The sequence below is a fragment of the Schistocerca piceifrons genome, chromosome X (assembly GCF_021461385.2).
Source record: "Schistocerca piceifrons isolate TAMUIC-IGC-003096 chromosome X, iqSchPice1.1, whole genome shotgun sequence".
NCBI lineage: Eukaryota > Metazoa > Arthropoda > Insecta > Orthoptera > Acrididae > Schistocerca > Schistocerca piceifrons.
The window spans coordinates 323358577-323375926 of record NC_060149.1 but is presented as its reverse complement, the minus strand read 5'-3'; the positions used below and the strand labels follow the sequence as shown (position 1 = coordinate 323375926).

Here is a 17350-nt window from a genome sequence, read left to right as displayed (position 1 = left end):
CAGATTCAGGACTGCCTCCATTTGCTCCACTTGAGGGGCGTCTCTGTGGCATTCCTCTGCATCCCAGGACACATAGGTATCTCATGGTAACGAGGCGACCTCTCTTCTTCAGCCTTCTGTTTGCATGGTTCCCTTCGCCAATCTACAGAGTGTTTTCTGTTGTTGTGTTGCTCTTTTATGGCACACAGATTGGTCTACACTTCCCAAAGTTAAATTGCGGGACATGAAAACTCTTCCCTGTGCTTGGACCTCTTCCTCCCGAACTCATCGGGAGGAGGCAATTTTAACTAGACTCTGGATAGGGCACTGTCTTTTTAGCCATCGACGTCTTTTAAGTGGCGATCCTCCCCCTCTTTGTCCCCACTGCTCTCAACTGTGGACGGTGAGACACCTTTTACTTGAGTGCTATTTTACTCCGCTACATGCCCGTCTGATATATCTTCCATTTTAGCAGATGACATGCGCTCAGCCAATCACGTCCTCGAGTTTTAGTGTCAGTGAGATGACGTCGGTCATTTGAAGCTCTTTTTGGGGCAAGCAACCCCTCCCCCCCCCCCACTCCATCTAAAGTGGTTTTCGAAGCTTTCCTTCTGTTTTTTAGTTTCCCCACTTTTTGAGTTTCGATCCCATTGCTGATGATTTCCAATTTGGTTTTTTCTACCTTTCCCTAAGCCACAGACCACGCGCTAATGACCGTAGCAGTTTTGCAACCTAAAACCAAAACAAACAAAAAAAAAGAAACGCTATAAAATAAGAGAAAAGGCTTGTTTATTTCATTAATTTACTGGGCAAACCTTCATGGTGCTTGCACTTCACAAAGTTGTCTAATCCAGGTACAGAACTGCTTTGTAAGGCAATATTAATAAACACAGTAAATATCAAAAAGAAAACAGTATTCTTAAACTAAGTACTTAACACATATTGTAGCCAGAAAACCGAACAGTAAAAAGCCGTTCACCACCTTCTGCCAGGTGTTGGCTAAGGTAAAATCGACGCTGCGTTGGTATCTTTGGCTAGAACATATTCGTCTAGGACAGCAGGCAACACAAATATGACATCCTCTACCAAATTTAACAAGTGTTTTTTAACTCATTGCTGTTGCTAATCTGCCCAACATAATGTTTCACAGTTTTTTGTGCTGTGAAAAACTAGACACTGGGTACTTACTTCAGGATGTCTACGACCCGGGAGATCCGGGAATAACCCAGGAATATTTTCATCTGGGAGGAGACCGGGAAAAACCCGGGAATTTTTTGTTGTTTAAGTTTTCAGTTAATTTTTTGTAATTCTGACTGATAAGAACCGATACTCTAACAAAGGATATTACTGTATCCTGCTACTGCAGAATAATACTGCAGCATTAAAACATGAACGAGAGAAAAAAAACCGAAAATAAAACTTAAATTGCAAAGGAAATGCGCCATATAAAATAACAGTGCTCGTACAAGAGTCTGCCAACAGCAGAATGTGTCAAAGCCTTTTTAGTACCTTCTCCCGCTTCTGACTACAGAAATTTGGCTGTTGGCTGTCTAAGTAGCAGTAGCAGCAACCAGCCACATTGTACCTGGAAACGTTTTACTGGCGCGCCCAAGCTGTCGGAACACACATGCACAGCAGGCCCGTATCTAGTGGGGGGTGAGGGCAAACCGGGGTATCTGAACCGGGTGGCAATTTTGGGGGGAGGGGGTAAATTCATATTCTTGAGGGAAAAATCCTTGTTTCACAAAGCACCTAGCATCCAGCGCACGTCAGTCTATTGATGATTCATATGATTTTGAAACACACCCCTGCTGGTATTTGAACAAATTCTAATTGATTTCTGAATGAATTAGTTGATTTTTGAATGCGTGCATATTGTACGTGATGTGTCTACCAACGGCAGACAAAACAGGACGGGGCTATACGAGCTGAGCGGAATAAAACAGAACCGGAAAATGCCAAGTGCTGCTTGTTTACGCGGTTGATTCGGTTTGCGAATGTTCAGCGTTGTTATAATCACTAGCGAAATCCATAGATACAGACTATCAGAGTGGAATAAACGACTAACAGGAATAACAGGTAAGAGAGACTACGTATTATCTTCTCGGGATGTATCCAAGAAAGTGAAATTTTGACAGAAAATTTTAGGCCAGATCGTTACACTACACAGGGCCAGTTGCAGCCCCCGGCTAGCAGCCACTTAAGTTCCATTCTGGAAGTAGCGCAGGAAACGCATTGTACGAACTCGTAATAATGCCTAACTGGTGAATAATCGCTGGATAACTAAACCGGTGATTATGGCAGGGGTAGTAAAGTTAACCGGAGAATGAGTTTTGACAGTGTTAGGAATAGTTACAGAATTAGTGTTGACAGAACTGTTTGTTAGAACGAGGAAGGAGAAGAAACGGGGTCATCACGCAGATTATGGAAGAATATGAGGATTCCAAATTTATACAAAAATTTCGTTCTACTACTTTTCGGTCTTGCGCATGAGAAACTGGAATGCATGAATGAAATGTGAAACTATTTCGTAACGTAAAGCTTTTTGCTTGTAGTAGGCCAAATAGGTATTTCGTGTTGGTACTTCGTGAATTAATTGTCGTATTATAAATATGGTCATTATTGCCAAAACAGTGTCGCTTATTTGGTGTGTGTTACAGTTGCTGAAATATTAGAAAGACCTATTTTGTTTTATCCTGAACACAGTGACAAAATAGATGTAATCAGATTGAGAAACCACACCAGTCTTGGGTACTAATTGTATTAAATGCTTTTTCAGTATTAGGCAACGACATATACATTTATCATGTAGCAGAAAGTTTGACGAACTTTGATAAGGTAATAGTTCTTTCGCAGACAGGAAAGAACGCCATGTAAAGTTGTACCAAGATTACAGAGAAAAATCGCTAGGACCTAAGGATTGAAGAAATGTGTACTGTCTTGCCTGTCTCATGTCTTTACTGGTTTTAGGTATCCTATATTTAATTTTATGTTACACAGAAGAGCAAGTTATTAGCTAATAGGCAATAAAGAGTCCAGATTTTCTGAAGAGTTCTTATTCTCCTGGTTACAAATAATCCTATCCAGTATTAATTGCAAGGGGTTGTACAGAACGTCAAACCGGCCGACTGGGAGCAGGATAGGCACTACAGGACATTTCAATTTCCACTGTCCTGAAATAGTTTAATGGCATCCATTACAAAATATATACGTTTGAGTTCCACAGAGCAAAATACAGTGACATGCCCTATAAGAATGTTGTTTGAAGGGGCGTGGCACTGCAGTGCACACTTAAGACCAAATAACGTGTCTTACATTTCCTCAAAGATGTATGTTTAATGTATCAAGACTCTTCAGAAAGTTGTGCGTTACAAAATGAACTTCTTTTTGAAAAGTCTGTCTTTTTTTTTCCCTCTCTTTCTTTTTCTCCACAGAGCAGTCTGAGTTATGGGGGGGGGGGGGGGGGAGTAGGAGGGGGTGGTAAGACGGATTCCTGTGGCTGGGAGCTATTAAGTGAATTAAAATATATTCACGTAATTACAGAAGGCTAAAATATGTTACTAGTTTCAGATTTTATTTTATTTCCACCTTTCTGACAGTCAAGCATTAATCGCCTTGCAGAACAATAAAGTTATTTTTGTTGGTTTGCTAAAGTAATTTGGCTTTTATTAGGGTTTCCTGCTGAGGCATTGAAGGCATTGAAACAAAGTGTTTAATTGCACACTATTGGCTAGTTTCTACTGTTCACTGCATTTCAAGTGCACGTACTCATCTTCTAGCACTTACTGCATTATGCCATAACAAAGAATGAAACATGACATAACACAGCACTGGTTGTTGTTGTTGTTGTTGTGGTCTTCAGTCCTGAGACTGGTTTGATGCAGCTCTCCATGCTACTCTATCCTGTGCAAGCTTCTTCATCTCCCAGTATTTACTGCAACCTACATCCTTCTGAATCTGCTTAGTGTATTCATCTCTTGGTCTCCCTCTACGATTTTTACCCTCCACGCTGCCCTCCAATTCTAAATTGGTGATCCCTTGATGCCTCAGAACATGTCCTACCAACCGATACCTTCTTCTGGTTAAGTTGTGCCACAAACTTCTCTTCTCCCCAATCTTATTCAGTACCTCCTCATTAGTTATGTGATCTACCCATCTAATCTTCAGCATCCTTCTGTAGCACCACATTTCAAAAGCTTCTATTCTCTTCTTGTCCAAACTACTTATCGTCCATGTTTCACTTCCATACATGGCTACACTCCATACAAATACTTTCAGAAATGACTTCCTGACGCTTGGATCTATACTCGATGTTAACAAATTTCTCTTCTTCAGAAACACTTTCCTTGCCATTGCCAGTCTATATTTTATATCCTCTCTACTTCGACCATCATCAGTTATTTTGCTCCCCAAATAGCAAAACTTCTTTACTACTTTAAGTGTCTCATTTCCTAATCTAATTCCCTCAGCATCACCCGACTTAATTCGACTACATTCCATTATCCTCGTTTTGCTTTTGTTGATGTTCATCTTATATCCTCCTTTCAAGACACTGTCCATTCCATTCAACTGCTCTTCAAAGTCCTTTGCTGTCTCTGATAGAATTACAATGTCATCGGCGAACCTCAAAGTTTTTATTTCTTCTCCATGGATTTTAATACCTACTCCGAATACCTAATCCTACAGTACTGGTACTCGAAGAAAATTTACGTCCGGAAAACCACACTGAAAAGCTCCATATCAGGCCGAGGCCTACGTCATTGGGAATTTGGACATACGAATGTGCACTGTAAGGCGAACTATGCATTTTAGTATGGTTCACGAAATTCCGACGCTCTTGGAGTATCCTCTCATGTCTTGTTTCTTTTATGACAAGAAGTAAGATCTTTTATTGTTTTCCACGTACGAACATAAGGGCTTCCTACGTCACTATAGCTGTGCAAGTGCGGTGGCGCCTCTTATCTGGCGCTGTCTGGCAACTGCTGAAATGAATCTGTTTCTAACAAGTCGCAGGAAAAATTGCGAACAGTTATTCGAAAAGAGTTATTTTCAAAATAAATTTCCTTTTACAGAAGATAAACTGTGTTCAAGAATGTACTATGAATTTCCTATATCACAGTGCGTTAGCTCTCTTTTAAAAATCAACTTTTTGATGACGAGCCATTAAGAATTTCTATCCCAGAAGATCAGAGATCTACGTCGTTATTAAAAATTTTACTGGTGTGTTTGTGTGATGTATCTTAAAGTGTAACATGCGTTAAACAAATCAACGTTACATGTGAAAGCTTAGCTTCTCTTGTAGCTTATTAAACTTAGAGACAAATATTATACGCGAAAGCTTTGCTTTTCTTGTAGCAACACTATGTATATTAATTTAAACCATTAAATTTTCCTGTTGTTGGAATTCAAATTTATACTTTCGTGATACGAAAATATGCAGCGTACATGTTGCTGCAGATCATCGATCTTTCCAAAACGGGTTTTTTCGCTCTGAGTTTCGTTTTCAAAAGTGCTGGGAAATTCTACGCTGCTGTATAAAACCATATCCATTCGAAGGATACGTTTTACAGTTCAGAGGGAAAGTATACTATCACTTAACACAGAAAAAGTGTATTTTCACGCGGGAGAAAATGTATTTTTAACCAGGAGATTCGGGGTAAATCCGGGAATTTTTTTTCCTTGGCCGTGTATACACCCTGTTATTTTTACAAAATTAGTCTCCACAATTGTCATCTACATTGGCATAACAACTGAGATTTCATATAAGGCTACGTTAGACTTGGACTTGATATTTCCACACATACAGTAATACACATATGTGGTAATGCTTCCTGTAAATAGTGAATTTGAGCTAAAGCAGATGTGGTGATGTATTTCCACACACATTGCGTAGTGCAAGGATAATGTCCCAAGCACTTTCGCACATCTTTCCATTGATCACTGAGCCCGACAGTCATTGGAACAGCTTCTTCTGTAGGAACATACAAAATGCATAGTTTTCTCACAACCTTTGATACAATTTGTGCAAATGTTTCTGCACTAGAAACATGGTGTTACCACTCAGTATGCTCACCCATACCATCCTCTTGATCTCATCGCAAATTCCATCAACCACACCCTTTTGTGACCTCTTGCAAAGAAGCTACAGTCAGGTGGAAATGCTCAGTTCTTCACAGTGCAGGAAGTGCTCAAAAATGAATCCATGTTTGAACTGAGGTGCTGCTCCATCAGTTCAGTGATGACAGAATATAATTTTAGGGCTCTGTTGTTGAAACTCAGTTAAAATAGCTTTATTAAAGATAAAAACAATGACATGTAGAATCAAATGTCATATGAAAACTGCCGTTAGCTCATTGCTACCAGGATAACAATAGAATAATGTGACAATTTCAGAACTTAGTGAACTTGAGTTATTTCCTTTTGAAACTTGATGCTGAAATTATCTGTAAAATGTGAATGGAAAATTATTTCTCCATCCTACAAATGAGCCTTCAGTACATCAATTTCTGAATTCTGTCTTACACTGTTCTAAATGTGGAGAGAGAAATCTTCAAGCAATGTTTTTAGAAAGGCAAAGCCTTCTGCAGTGGGCATGAATGGAGTCATTTGCATTGCAGCTGGTTTTCTACAGACCCACTGGTAGAATTTAATGTCCTTGGTAACATAAACTTCAGAAATATATGTGGAAGTAGTGTTTACTCCACAGATTTGGAAATTCTGCTTTGCACTAGTGATATCAGTTTGTGGAAACTGTTTCAACAGCCAATGTGTCGGCATTGCAAGGAAATAATGGTATATTGTGAGAAAGTTAAATGACAAGTAACTGCCCATTCTCATGAAGTATGCACATGCAGACCTCTTCATTGTTCTCTTTTGTAGGAAGTACACAAGGTTCTGGATAAGAATGTGACTTAATACAACCAATTTTTAAACGTCAATATTCCTAACTCAGTAATTTCTAAACCTCATTGATATGCATGTTGAGGTACAGGCTGTCGTCGATCCTGGTGGCCATTGCAGAGACAGATACCAAGTGCAGGTTGTTCACTTAAGGCAGCCAATAAAACCGGCCACCCCTCAGATTTCTATGTCTGGCTATATCCACAATTTGGCAAGATTGTAGAATGCAGAAGTGTTTGGAGGAAGAGTTTCTCCTTCTCAAGCAGTTACAGTGCTGTAAGAGTTTGTGGTCTACTTGTAAACATCACGAAACGTGGATTTGGAGTCGTGAGTTTGAGTCCACACACTCACTTATTTTTTTAACTGCTTAAGTTGTAAGTCTGACGTAACCGGAAAAGTATTCACTTCACATTCTGACCCATCAGTAATAGCAAAAGCTTCCGGAAACAATTCATCAAAGGAGCTCATGGCTGCATCGAGATCAGTACATTACACACTCCAGTTTCCTTGCCCTTTTGTGGCCACCAAGAGACTGGCCGTACGCCACATGCATAACCAAGTGACTGCAGTGTGGCACTGAGACTGTATTTATCAGTTGTCATTTACTTGCTTGAATTTCCAGTATTTATCTTCCTGTTAAGTATTGGGTTTTGCGTACTCCATACTTGAACTTCATGAAAATTATGTAAGCCTTGGAAAATAATCTCAAGTGGAATAGAAGTTCAACATTTGTGACATAACAATCTCTGTCGATCCGTTGTGGATATTTACCAAAGAAAAATCACCAAACAGTCGTATGTTTTCAGAAGTTACATTATTTGTACGACTAGTTTTGGCATCTCATTAATGCCAGCTGCAGGCCCCTGCATGTTCCTTGAGGATTCACATTTACTGATACTGTGCTTCATAGCGGATTCATGCTGGTATAGTCTTATCTGCGAATGTGATATCTAGCTAATTACCTACATATTGTGTAATCCCCTGGAGCAATTTCAGTCCTTGACATTAAACTACAGATTTCATTTGGCTATATTAACCCATGATATTTAATTGCATTCTTCAGACTGATAAGTGTTATCTTTTACATACAAGGGTAATCCCAAAAGTGAGGTCTCCTATTTTTTTATAAGTATATAGACCTGTTTATTTCTACAATGGTTTACATCAGTTTACAGGTTTAACATTTAGCTATTTTTCGACATAATCACCATTTCTGTTGCTGCATTTCCGTAGATGCTGTGGCAGTTATTGTATGCCCATGTCATACCAGCTCGCTGCCGTGCTGTTCAGAAAGTTATGAACCTCTTCTTTCACCCCGTCATTGGAGCTGAATCACTTTCCAGACAAATGTTCTTTTAACCTAGGGAGCAGGTGCCAAGTCAGGACTATAGGTTGGGTGGGTGATTATGTTCCACTGAAACTGTTGCAGGAGAGCAACGGTTTTCTGAGTGATGCGTGGGTGAGTGTTGTCATGGAGAATGTGAACGCCCTTGCTCAACATGCCTTTTCTCCTGTTCTGAATTGCCCTTTTGGGTTTTTTCAGAGTCTCACAGTACCTGTCAGCGTTCATTGTGGTCGCAGCAATTCAGCTCCGACGATGAGGTGAAAGTGGTAGTTCATAACTTTCTGAACAGCGTGGCGGCGAACTGGTATGACATGGGCATACAATAACTGCCAGAGCATCTACGGAAATGCAGCAACAGAAATGCTGATTATGTCGAAAAATAGCTAAATTTTAAACCTGTAAACTGATGTAAACTATTGAATAAACAGGTCAATGTACTTGTAAAAAAAAAAAAATGGAGACTTTAGTTTTGGGATTACCCTCGTAGTTAGAATGCCTTTTTTAGCCTGGTGAAATTTTAGACCCAAATTGACATAATCCTCAGGTCATATGTGGGGTGTTGGGTGTGTGACTGAATCTCATGAGTTGTGTTTGTGTAGTGTAAGTTAGCTGTGTGACCTGACTTTAACTTCGGCATACACCTTAAGGGGAATTTTTTGATGTTCTTACCACATATGCAAATTCTATGATTTTTAAGGATTTTTGATTGATGTCGACCAGATGATATGTGGGATTTGATTATATTCTAGGCTACTGTAGTGGGTAGCAAATTTCACTTTGTAGCTTGATACTCCCGGCATATGTAGTCCTGCACTACTAAATTGGTTGTTTTCCTCATTATTTAGAAGGCTTTGATTTAGTATTGGTAAATTCATTGATTGTTTTGTAGTATGAGGTCATTTAACAACTCCATTTCCACTCAAAATATTGCTCCTGTTTGTGCTAGTAAGTTCCTTAACTATTATGCTTCTATTTTGTATTCTTGCCGGTTTTCACACTCTTCGCATACTTTTAGCCTGGTCTGTGCTTACACTTGCTTTTGTGAAACAGCTTGCTATGTGTTAGTTCATATTTGGATGGGTTTAATCATTCTATAAATATCAATAGTATATCACCTTAAATCCCAAGAGAGTAGAAATTACATAGTCTATTGAGATTTTTGGGGGGCTCTGCTTGGTTAATAAGTATTTTGGGTTGCTTGCTTGTTCCATCCTAGTATTTGCCCACCGATTGATGTTCAAGGGGCTGTAAGGCATATTTTTGTATTTTACATTTAACATTATGCTGTCTATGTATTTCATGAGTAATCCTCACAAGTGTTTTCTTACTGTTATTCACGTAGTAATTTGTTGACTATTGGGGTTGCCTCTGATAGCATATTTTGATATTGTGAAAACTTACTCTGATACAATACTAATAGTGGGTGATATTAGTTCGGTAATAGATAAGCACGCTATTGTGTACTTCATAGGTCAAATCACGACTTTTAATTTGAACAGGGATAGTTTTTCTTAAGAACTATGGCGATTCTCATGTATATGAGTTAATATATACACTAGACAAGTTTTATCCTTTTGTGCATCTTATTTTGTATAGCGTCTATTTTTTGTTTCTGTGATGTTCAGCATGTTCTACTATAAAGGCATTACATCAAAATAGTTTTGATGTGAACCAATATGTGTACATATTCTGTTTTGTTGTGCTTTGTATGAACAGGTACTCTTCTTAACACTACATGTTGCATTTTGTAGGTTTTAAGTACTTTCATTATTACACTTCATTGTCTGTAATGTCAACTAGTGGTATACCTTGACAAATATTACACGTATACACACTCGTTTTTAACATGCAGGGACTTGAAGACGGCATTAATAAAATGTTTAAATTGGTTTCTTAAATAAAATAACTTCTGAAAACCTATCACTGTTTGGTGATTATTCTTTGGTAAAACTTTGTGGCATATTGTTAGCTGTGGGTTTAATAGAAAATGAAGGCAGCGGTGCCAGGTCTAACCCTTTGTACTGAGTTTGAGGTGAATGCTTTTGGACAAAAGTGTCAAAAAAGAATTTACGTGTTTCAAGGAAGATTGTGTTGGCATGAAAGATTTTCAACACTCACGAAGTCAAGATAATTGACGTGTAATGAACTGGAACATTTAACCATCACATGACACATGCATTCAATACACAAGGTTCAGAAGTCAGGTTTGGGAGTACTGCATGCTGTAATTCAAAGCAAAAAAATAAATGGGTGAGTATTAATGCATATTTGTTTGAGCATCATCAGTCCACTCATTGGGAAGTCATCTACAATATTGTTCCTGGTGATGATTTATGATGTGCTTGTTAACTTCTTAAGAAGAAATTAGCAGCTGAGCTCTAACAAAAGACATATACAGGGCTATTACAAATGATTGAAGCGATTTCATAAATTCACTGTAGCTCCATTCATTGACATATGGTCACGACACACTACAGATGCGTAGAAAAACTCATAAAGTTTTGTTTGGCTGAAGCCGCACTTCAGGTTTCTGCCGCCAGAGCGCTCGAGAGCGCAGTGAGACAAAATGGCGACAGGAGCCAAGAAAGCGTATGTCATGCTTGAAATGCACTCACATCAGTCAGTCATAACAGTGCAACGACACTTCAGGATGAAGTTCAACAAAGATCCACCAACTGCTAACTCCATCCGGCGATGGTATGCGCAGTTTAAAGCTTCTGGATGCCTCTGTAAGGGGAAATCAACGGGTCGGCCTGCAGTGAGCGAAGAAACGGTTGAACGCGTGCGGGCAAGTTTCACGCGTAGCCCGCGGAAGTCGACGAATAAAGCAAGCAGGGAGCTAAACGTACCACAGCCGACGGTTTGGAAAATCTTATGGAAGAGGCTAAAGCAGAAGCATTTCTTAAACAGGAGATTGGAAAACCGATGGATCGGTCGTGGTGGAGATCATGATCAACAATTCATGTCATGGCCTCCACGCTCTCCCGACCTAACCCCATGCGATTTCTTTCTGTGGCATTATGTGAAAGATTCAGTGTTTAAACCTCCTCTACCAAGAAATGTGCCAGAACTGCGAGCTCGCATCAACGATGCTTTCGAACTCATTGATGGGGACATGCTGCGCCGAGTGTGGGAGGAACTTGATTATCGGCGTGATGTCTGCCGAATCACTAAAGGGGCACATATAGAACATTTGTGAATGCCTAAAAAAACTTTTTGAGTTTTTGTATGTGTGTGCAATGCATTTTGAAAATATCTCAAATAATAAAGTTATTGTAGAGCTGTGAAATCGCTTCAATCATTTGTAATAACCCTGTACTTTGGCAAATGGCAGTGTCGATATAGTATTTTTCATCTGGTGGCACAGAAAGGGTGTTGTGCTCTACAAACTTTTTGCTAGGGTTGTGTCCATTGAAGCTTGTATTATTTGCCAACATCTGACACATTCTGGTCACAGTGTAAGAAAAATGACCAACAAAGCTCTATCACGTATTGCTGCAATGCTGTAACTCACTCTGCTGAGGAGGAATCATATATGTTCAGGTATATGATAGGAATGATCATTCAATTTGAAGCAAGAGAAGTCCAGTAAACATTGGCTTTGAAATGCATACCTTAAGAGCTATGAGCATTTTTTCAGTCTACTTTAATTAGGAACAATACAGTGTGTCCCATGAGGAATGATCAGTATTCAGGATTATGACAAATGATCATTCAAAGCATGGGCTGTATTATGCACACCCTAAGGACTACGAACAGTTTTTTATCTTCACTACTGAGGAACACCTCTTCTACTGAAGAAGTGCTCATAGTTCTTAAAGTGTGCATTTCAAAACCCTTCTTTGCTGGACTTCGATGCTTCGAATGACAGTTCTCGTCATATCCCTGAACATACACTATGTGATCAAAAGTATCCAGACACCCCCAAAAACATAAGTTTTTCGTATTAGGTGCATTGTGCTGCCACCTACTGCCAACTGCTCCATGTCGGTGACTACTGAAGTCATTAGACATTGTGAGAGAGCAGAATGGGGCACGCCACGTAACTCATGGACTTCGAACGTGGTCAGGTGATTGGGCGTCACTTGTCATACATCTGTACACAAGATTTCCACACTCTTCAACATCCCTAGGTCAACTGTTTCAGATGTGATAGTGAAGTGGAAACGTGAAGGGACACATACAGCACAAAAGCGTCAGGCCGACCTCGTCTGTTGACTGACAAGAAACCGCCGGCAGTTGAAGATGGTCGTAATGAGTAATAGGCAAACATCTATCCAGACCATCACACGGAAATTCCAAACTGCATCAGGATCTACTGCAAGTACTATGACGGTTAGGCACCAGGTGATAAAACATGGATTTCGTGGTCGAGCGACTGCTCGTAAGCCACACATCATGCTGGTAAATGCCAAACGACGCCTCGCTTGGTGTAAGGAGCATAGGCATTGGATGATTGAACAGTGGAAAAATATTGTGTGGAGTGACGAATCACAGTACACAGTGTGGCGATATGATGGCATGGTGTAGGTATGGCGAATGCCCTGTGAACGTCATCTGCCAGTGTGTGTAGTGCCAACAGTAAAATTCGGAGCCGGTAATGTTATAGTGTGGTCGTGTTTTGCATGGAAGGTGCTTGCATCCCTTGTTGTTTTGCGTGGCACTTTCACATCACAAGCCTATGTTGATGTTTTAAGCACCCCGCTGTTGAAGAGCAATTCAGGAATGGTGATTGCATCTTTCAACATGATCGAGCACCTTTTCGTAATGCGTGGCCTGTGGCAGAGTGATTACACAACAATAACATCCCTGTAATCGACTGGCCTGCACAGTCCTGACCTGAATCCTATAGAACACCTTTGGGATGTTTTAGAATGCAGACTTCGTGCCAGGGCTCACTGACTGGCATCGATACCTCTCCTCGGAGCAGCACTCCATGAAGAATGGTCTGCCATTCCCCAAGAAACTTTCCAGCACCTCATTGAATATATGTCTGCAAGAGTGGAAGCTATCATCAAGGCTGAGAGTGGGCCAACACCATTCTGAATTCCAGCCTTACTGATAGAGGGCGCCACGAACTTGTCTGTCATTTTCAGCCAGGTGTCCGGGTACTTTTGATCACATAGTGTGTATCATTCCTCTTGGGACGCCCTGAATATTCTTTCAAATTAACTGAATTGGTCTGACAGTGCTCAGGTAGTTAACTGAGAGCCACCTGGTTCTGTGTTAAAGATGTCGTCAAACCAGGTGTGAACTACATTGTCATACCGAAAGGAATTTTTTTGATGGTTCTTCAATAAGTAAACATTTGAGGGTATAAGATCAGAAATAGTACTGCATGATGGATGACTCCCAAACTAACTGCTGGATAGTTCTGTTTGTGACATCAGCAGAATGTTTTACTGCGTTGTAGCAATGCATGATGAGCTTTGTTGGTCATTTTTGTTACATTGTGACCAGAATGTCAGTTGTTAGCAAATAATACCAGCTGCAATGGACACAACCCTGGGAAAAAATTTGTAGAGCACAACACCCTTTCTGTCCTTCCAGATGAAAAATACTATGTCGACACTGCCGTTTGCCTGAGTATATGTCTTTTGTTAGGGCTCAGCTGTTAATTTCGTCCTAAGAAGTTATCAAACACATCATAACTCATCTACAGTAACAATATTGCATATGACTTACCAATTAGTGACCTGATGATGCTCAAACAAATGCGCAGTAATATTCACCCATTTACCTTTTGTTGCTTTGAATTAGACCAAGCAGTACTCCCAACCTTGACTTCTGATCCTTGTTCATTCAATGCAACTGTTGGATGATGATTAAATGTTCCAGTTCATTTCACGCCAGTTATTGCAATTATCTGCATGTTCAACACAATCTTTCTTGAAACTAGTAAATTCTTTTCTGGCTCATTTTGCTGAAAAGCATTCGCCCCACACACAATGCGAGAGGATAGACCTGTCACCACCATTGCCTTCACTTCTCTATTAAATGCAAAGCGAACAATATTACAAATCCTAGGCATTCTCTACTTTTGTCTGTGCAGTGTTCATAAGTTTCAAGTATGCAAAATCCAACAAACAGCAGCAAAATAAACTATGATGCTTTCTGACATTTTATTGCTGCTTCACATTATAATGTTTCTTTTCTTTACTTGTTAGCTTCTTGATCCACTTCTGCCATCTTACTTCCCAAGTGTATGAGACTTGGCCACTAGATTTAGTCAATATTGAAACATATTTTGGAGTAGGAACAGGCCTATCAAATGCCTAACAAAAATTAACTTACAGAATGCTACACTTCGTATTTCAGAAATAAACAAAATTAGACGAGAACCGATTGTTCAGGTAGACGTATTGGATGAGGTGGAGAGCATAGTGGTATGCTCATTACAGTTTTGTTCATTAATGATGAGAGTGAAATGGGAAGATTCATTCAAGTTGAGTGACAGATGCTGCAAGATGTGATGTGCTGTATTGATACATTTACCCTTAAAACTGCAACAACATGGATTCTAAGAAGCTAGGCAAACTTCCACCTAAATATTGTAAGATGGCAATAACAAAATAAAAAAAGCTGATATGAAGGCTTACTGGCAGTTACTCTTTCTGTGCAGCATTCACAAACTGAACATAAAAAAGGAGAAACAACAGTGGTAATTAACGTACCCTCCACATCATGGGGCATGCAGAGTTTGAATTTAGATGTAGAACTGATGTGACAGTCAAACAGTACACTTACATACTAGGTCACAGAAGCTGCTTCTTTGTGACTACATAATGGTTGAAATGTTCCTATAATACAGTCAATAAAAATAAAAATGTTACATGACTTGATGAGTGAGATGCAGGGAAGAACTAATAAACAACGGAAAAGTCATCTTTGTGTTTCTTCTTAAATGAGAAGTAACTGAAGACCACTCAGAAGATGGGAAAAAGATTTCTTAAAGATGTTTACATCCACTACAAAACAAGCCTGTTTCCTGATGCTTTGCCAAAATGTAAAATACATGTGATGTTCTAGGTGAGAGCATATCTAAAATTAATTATGAAAAGGTTCTTGCAGCAGTTCTTTTTTCTTAAAGCTGTATTGTTACAGGGTAAAACCATGCCGACTGTACAATTTTGGAAAAGGCAAATGCCCATTTGGGGATAAATGTTTCTACCTACATACATTGCCTGATGGAACAAAACCAGACCATCTCGATTTCAGAAGACCAAAGCGTATCAATGCAGAAGGATTGCCACATTTTCAGGTAACTTGTTTTTTTTTTTACAAATAAATTTAAGAATGTTTCAGTATCGTTAATAAAGATTTTATTTCAGTTATTCTTTTTGTGCGCCACTTCCATAGACTTGAATCAAAATGACAAACATCAGCAGTGTGAAAAATTGGCTTCCTTTATTTAAGATAATCACTGTAATGTCTTAACCCAGTGGTGCAATTTACCAAGAATTGTGCTGATGTCTGGAAAGTGTTGCTCTTTAGTACTGTTGTGAAACACAAAATTGTCCAGAAAAAAGCCTATTGGTTTAATAATACTAAACAGCAAAAACTTCTCTGATCTGCAAGATATTATTTGAATTAATTAGCCCCTTGCCTCAATTACACAAATCTGTCTTGTTGGTGCCCAAACAGTATAAAGTATTGAAAGAGCAATGCATTAATATGTAGTTGTAAAAGGTTTTGAAGGCTATCAGTGTGAAAGATTTATTTCTCATAAGTATGAGGTGGGAGTTCAAAAAATTAAATGATTTATCTGACATAATAATGAATGTGCTTTAAATTTTATGTTGGGGTTTGAAATGAAATAAAGTTGACACAAACATCATAGATCTTTCATTCCATAAAGTGCATCCCATAAGTATTTAACACATGCAAAACAGCATTAACATTAGTGAACATGCCTTGTTAGTAGCATGTAGCACCTATTTTTTACTTTAACGAAAGCAGTGACGTACCATAGGAAGGGCTCCAGGAGACACCAAAATGTGAAATCCGTCTTGGTTTATGACTGCCAATTGCTGCCCACAATTCAAGGGCTGTTAGTCAGATCCGGATTCAGTGTGTCCTCATCTTATTCAGTTGTGTTGCAGACAACTATTGAGTATTTCTCGAATCTCTGAAACATGATTTGGGACTGACGTGGTAGTGCATTGTCTTGCTAAAGGTTCAGGTTCGTTGTGGAATATTAGAGGTGCACTGACAACACTGTGTACCATTACACACACTCACTTAGAGACACAAAGAACAGTAAATATTAGCATCTATTTCCATATTCTTCAAACATGCACTCCCAGTTAAATGAAACAAGTAGTTTACTGTTACCTGTCACTGTTTAATAATTGTGTTGGCTACAGTGGTAAAAGTATATGCAAATAAGAGTTTGGTTGGGATGCACAGACAGAAATGAAAGGCTGGATGCAGAGGAGGGTAAGAGACAGAGAAAGGGAGAAAGGGGGTGGAGAAGTGACTGGATGAGAGCAAACTATCAATGCAGGGGTTCTTAGGATTATACCTTTTACATGTAATAATTGCCCAATGGCTGGGATAATAAAACTGGTCAATGCTTTAAATATACAGATGGATGTACAGTTTATCTACATCAAATAATGGCACAAACTGTACATCCATCTGTATATTTGAAGCACTGAGCAATTGTATTACCCCAGCCTTTAGGCAGTTATTACATGTAACAGATACAATCCTAAGAACCCATGCTTTGTTAGTTTGCTCTCATCCACTCACTCCTATTACCCTCTCTCTTTCTCTCTCACTTCCCCTCGCTCTGCATCCAGCCTTTCATTTCTGTCTGTGCATCCCAACCAAATGATTATTTGCGCATATTTTACCACTATAGCCAACATAATTATTGTACTTAAAGGTTGCAACATGTCACCCTTTTGTGTAAAAGAGTGTAAAGTTAAAGCTATATTAAGTTGACAAAATCGTATTTATATACCACCAGAAATATTTATTACAACACGTGCATTCATCACCACGAAACAAAGATCTCAAAATTCTTTAAAAATTTATTCCATAAAATCCTTTAAAGTTTATTCTGTAATAGTGTTCTACAATATATACATTATGTACTTGGTGATAACTTTTCACTTCTGC

General features: G+C 39.2%; 1 protein-coding gene across 1 annotated transcript in view; it reads left to right on the top strand.

Moving 5' to 3' along the window:
* The window catches only part of LOC124721744 (probable E3 ubiquitin-protein ligase makorin-1), a 122934-nt gene that overhangs the window by 82408 nt on the left and 23176 nt on the right, over positions 1 to 17350 (top strand). The window contains exon 8 of the mRNA XM_047246847.1: positions 15329 to 15485. Within this exon, the coding sequence (XP_047102803.1) occupies positions 15329 to 15485 (157 nt within the window). The remainder of the gene's footprint in view (positions 1 to 15328; positions 15486 to 17350) is intronic.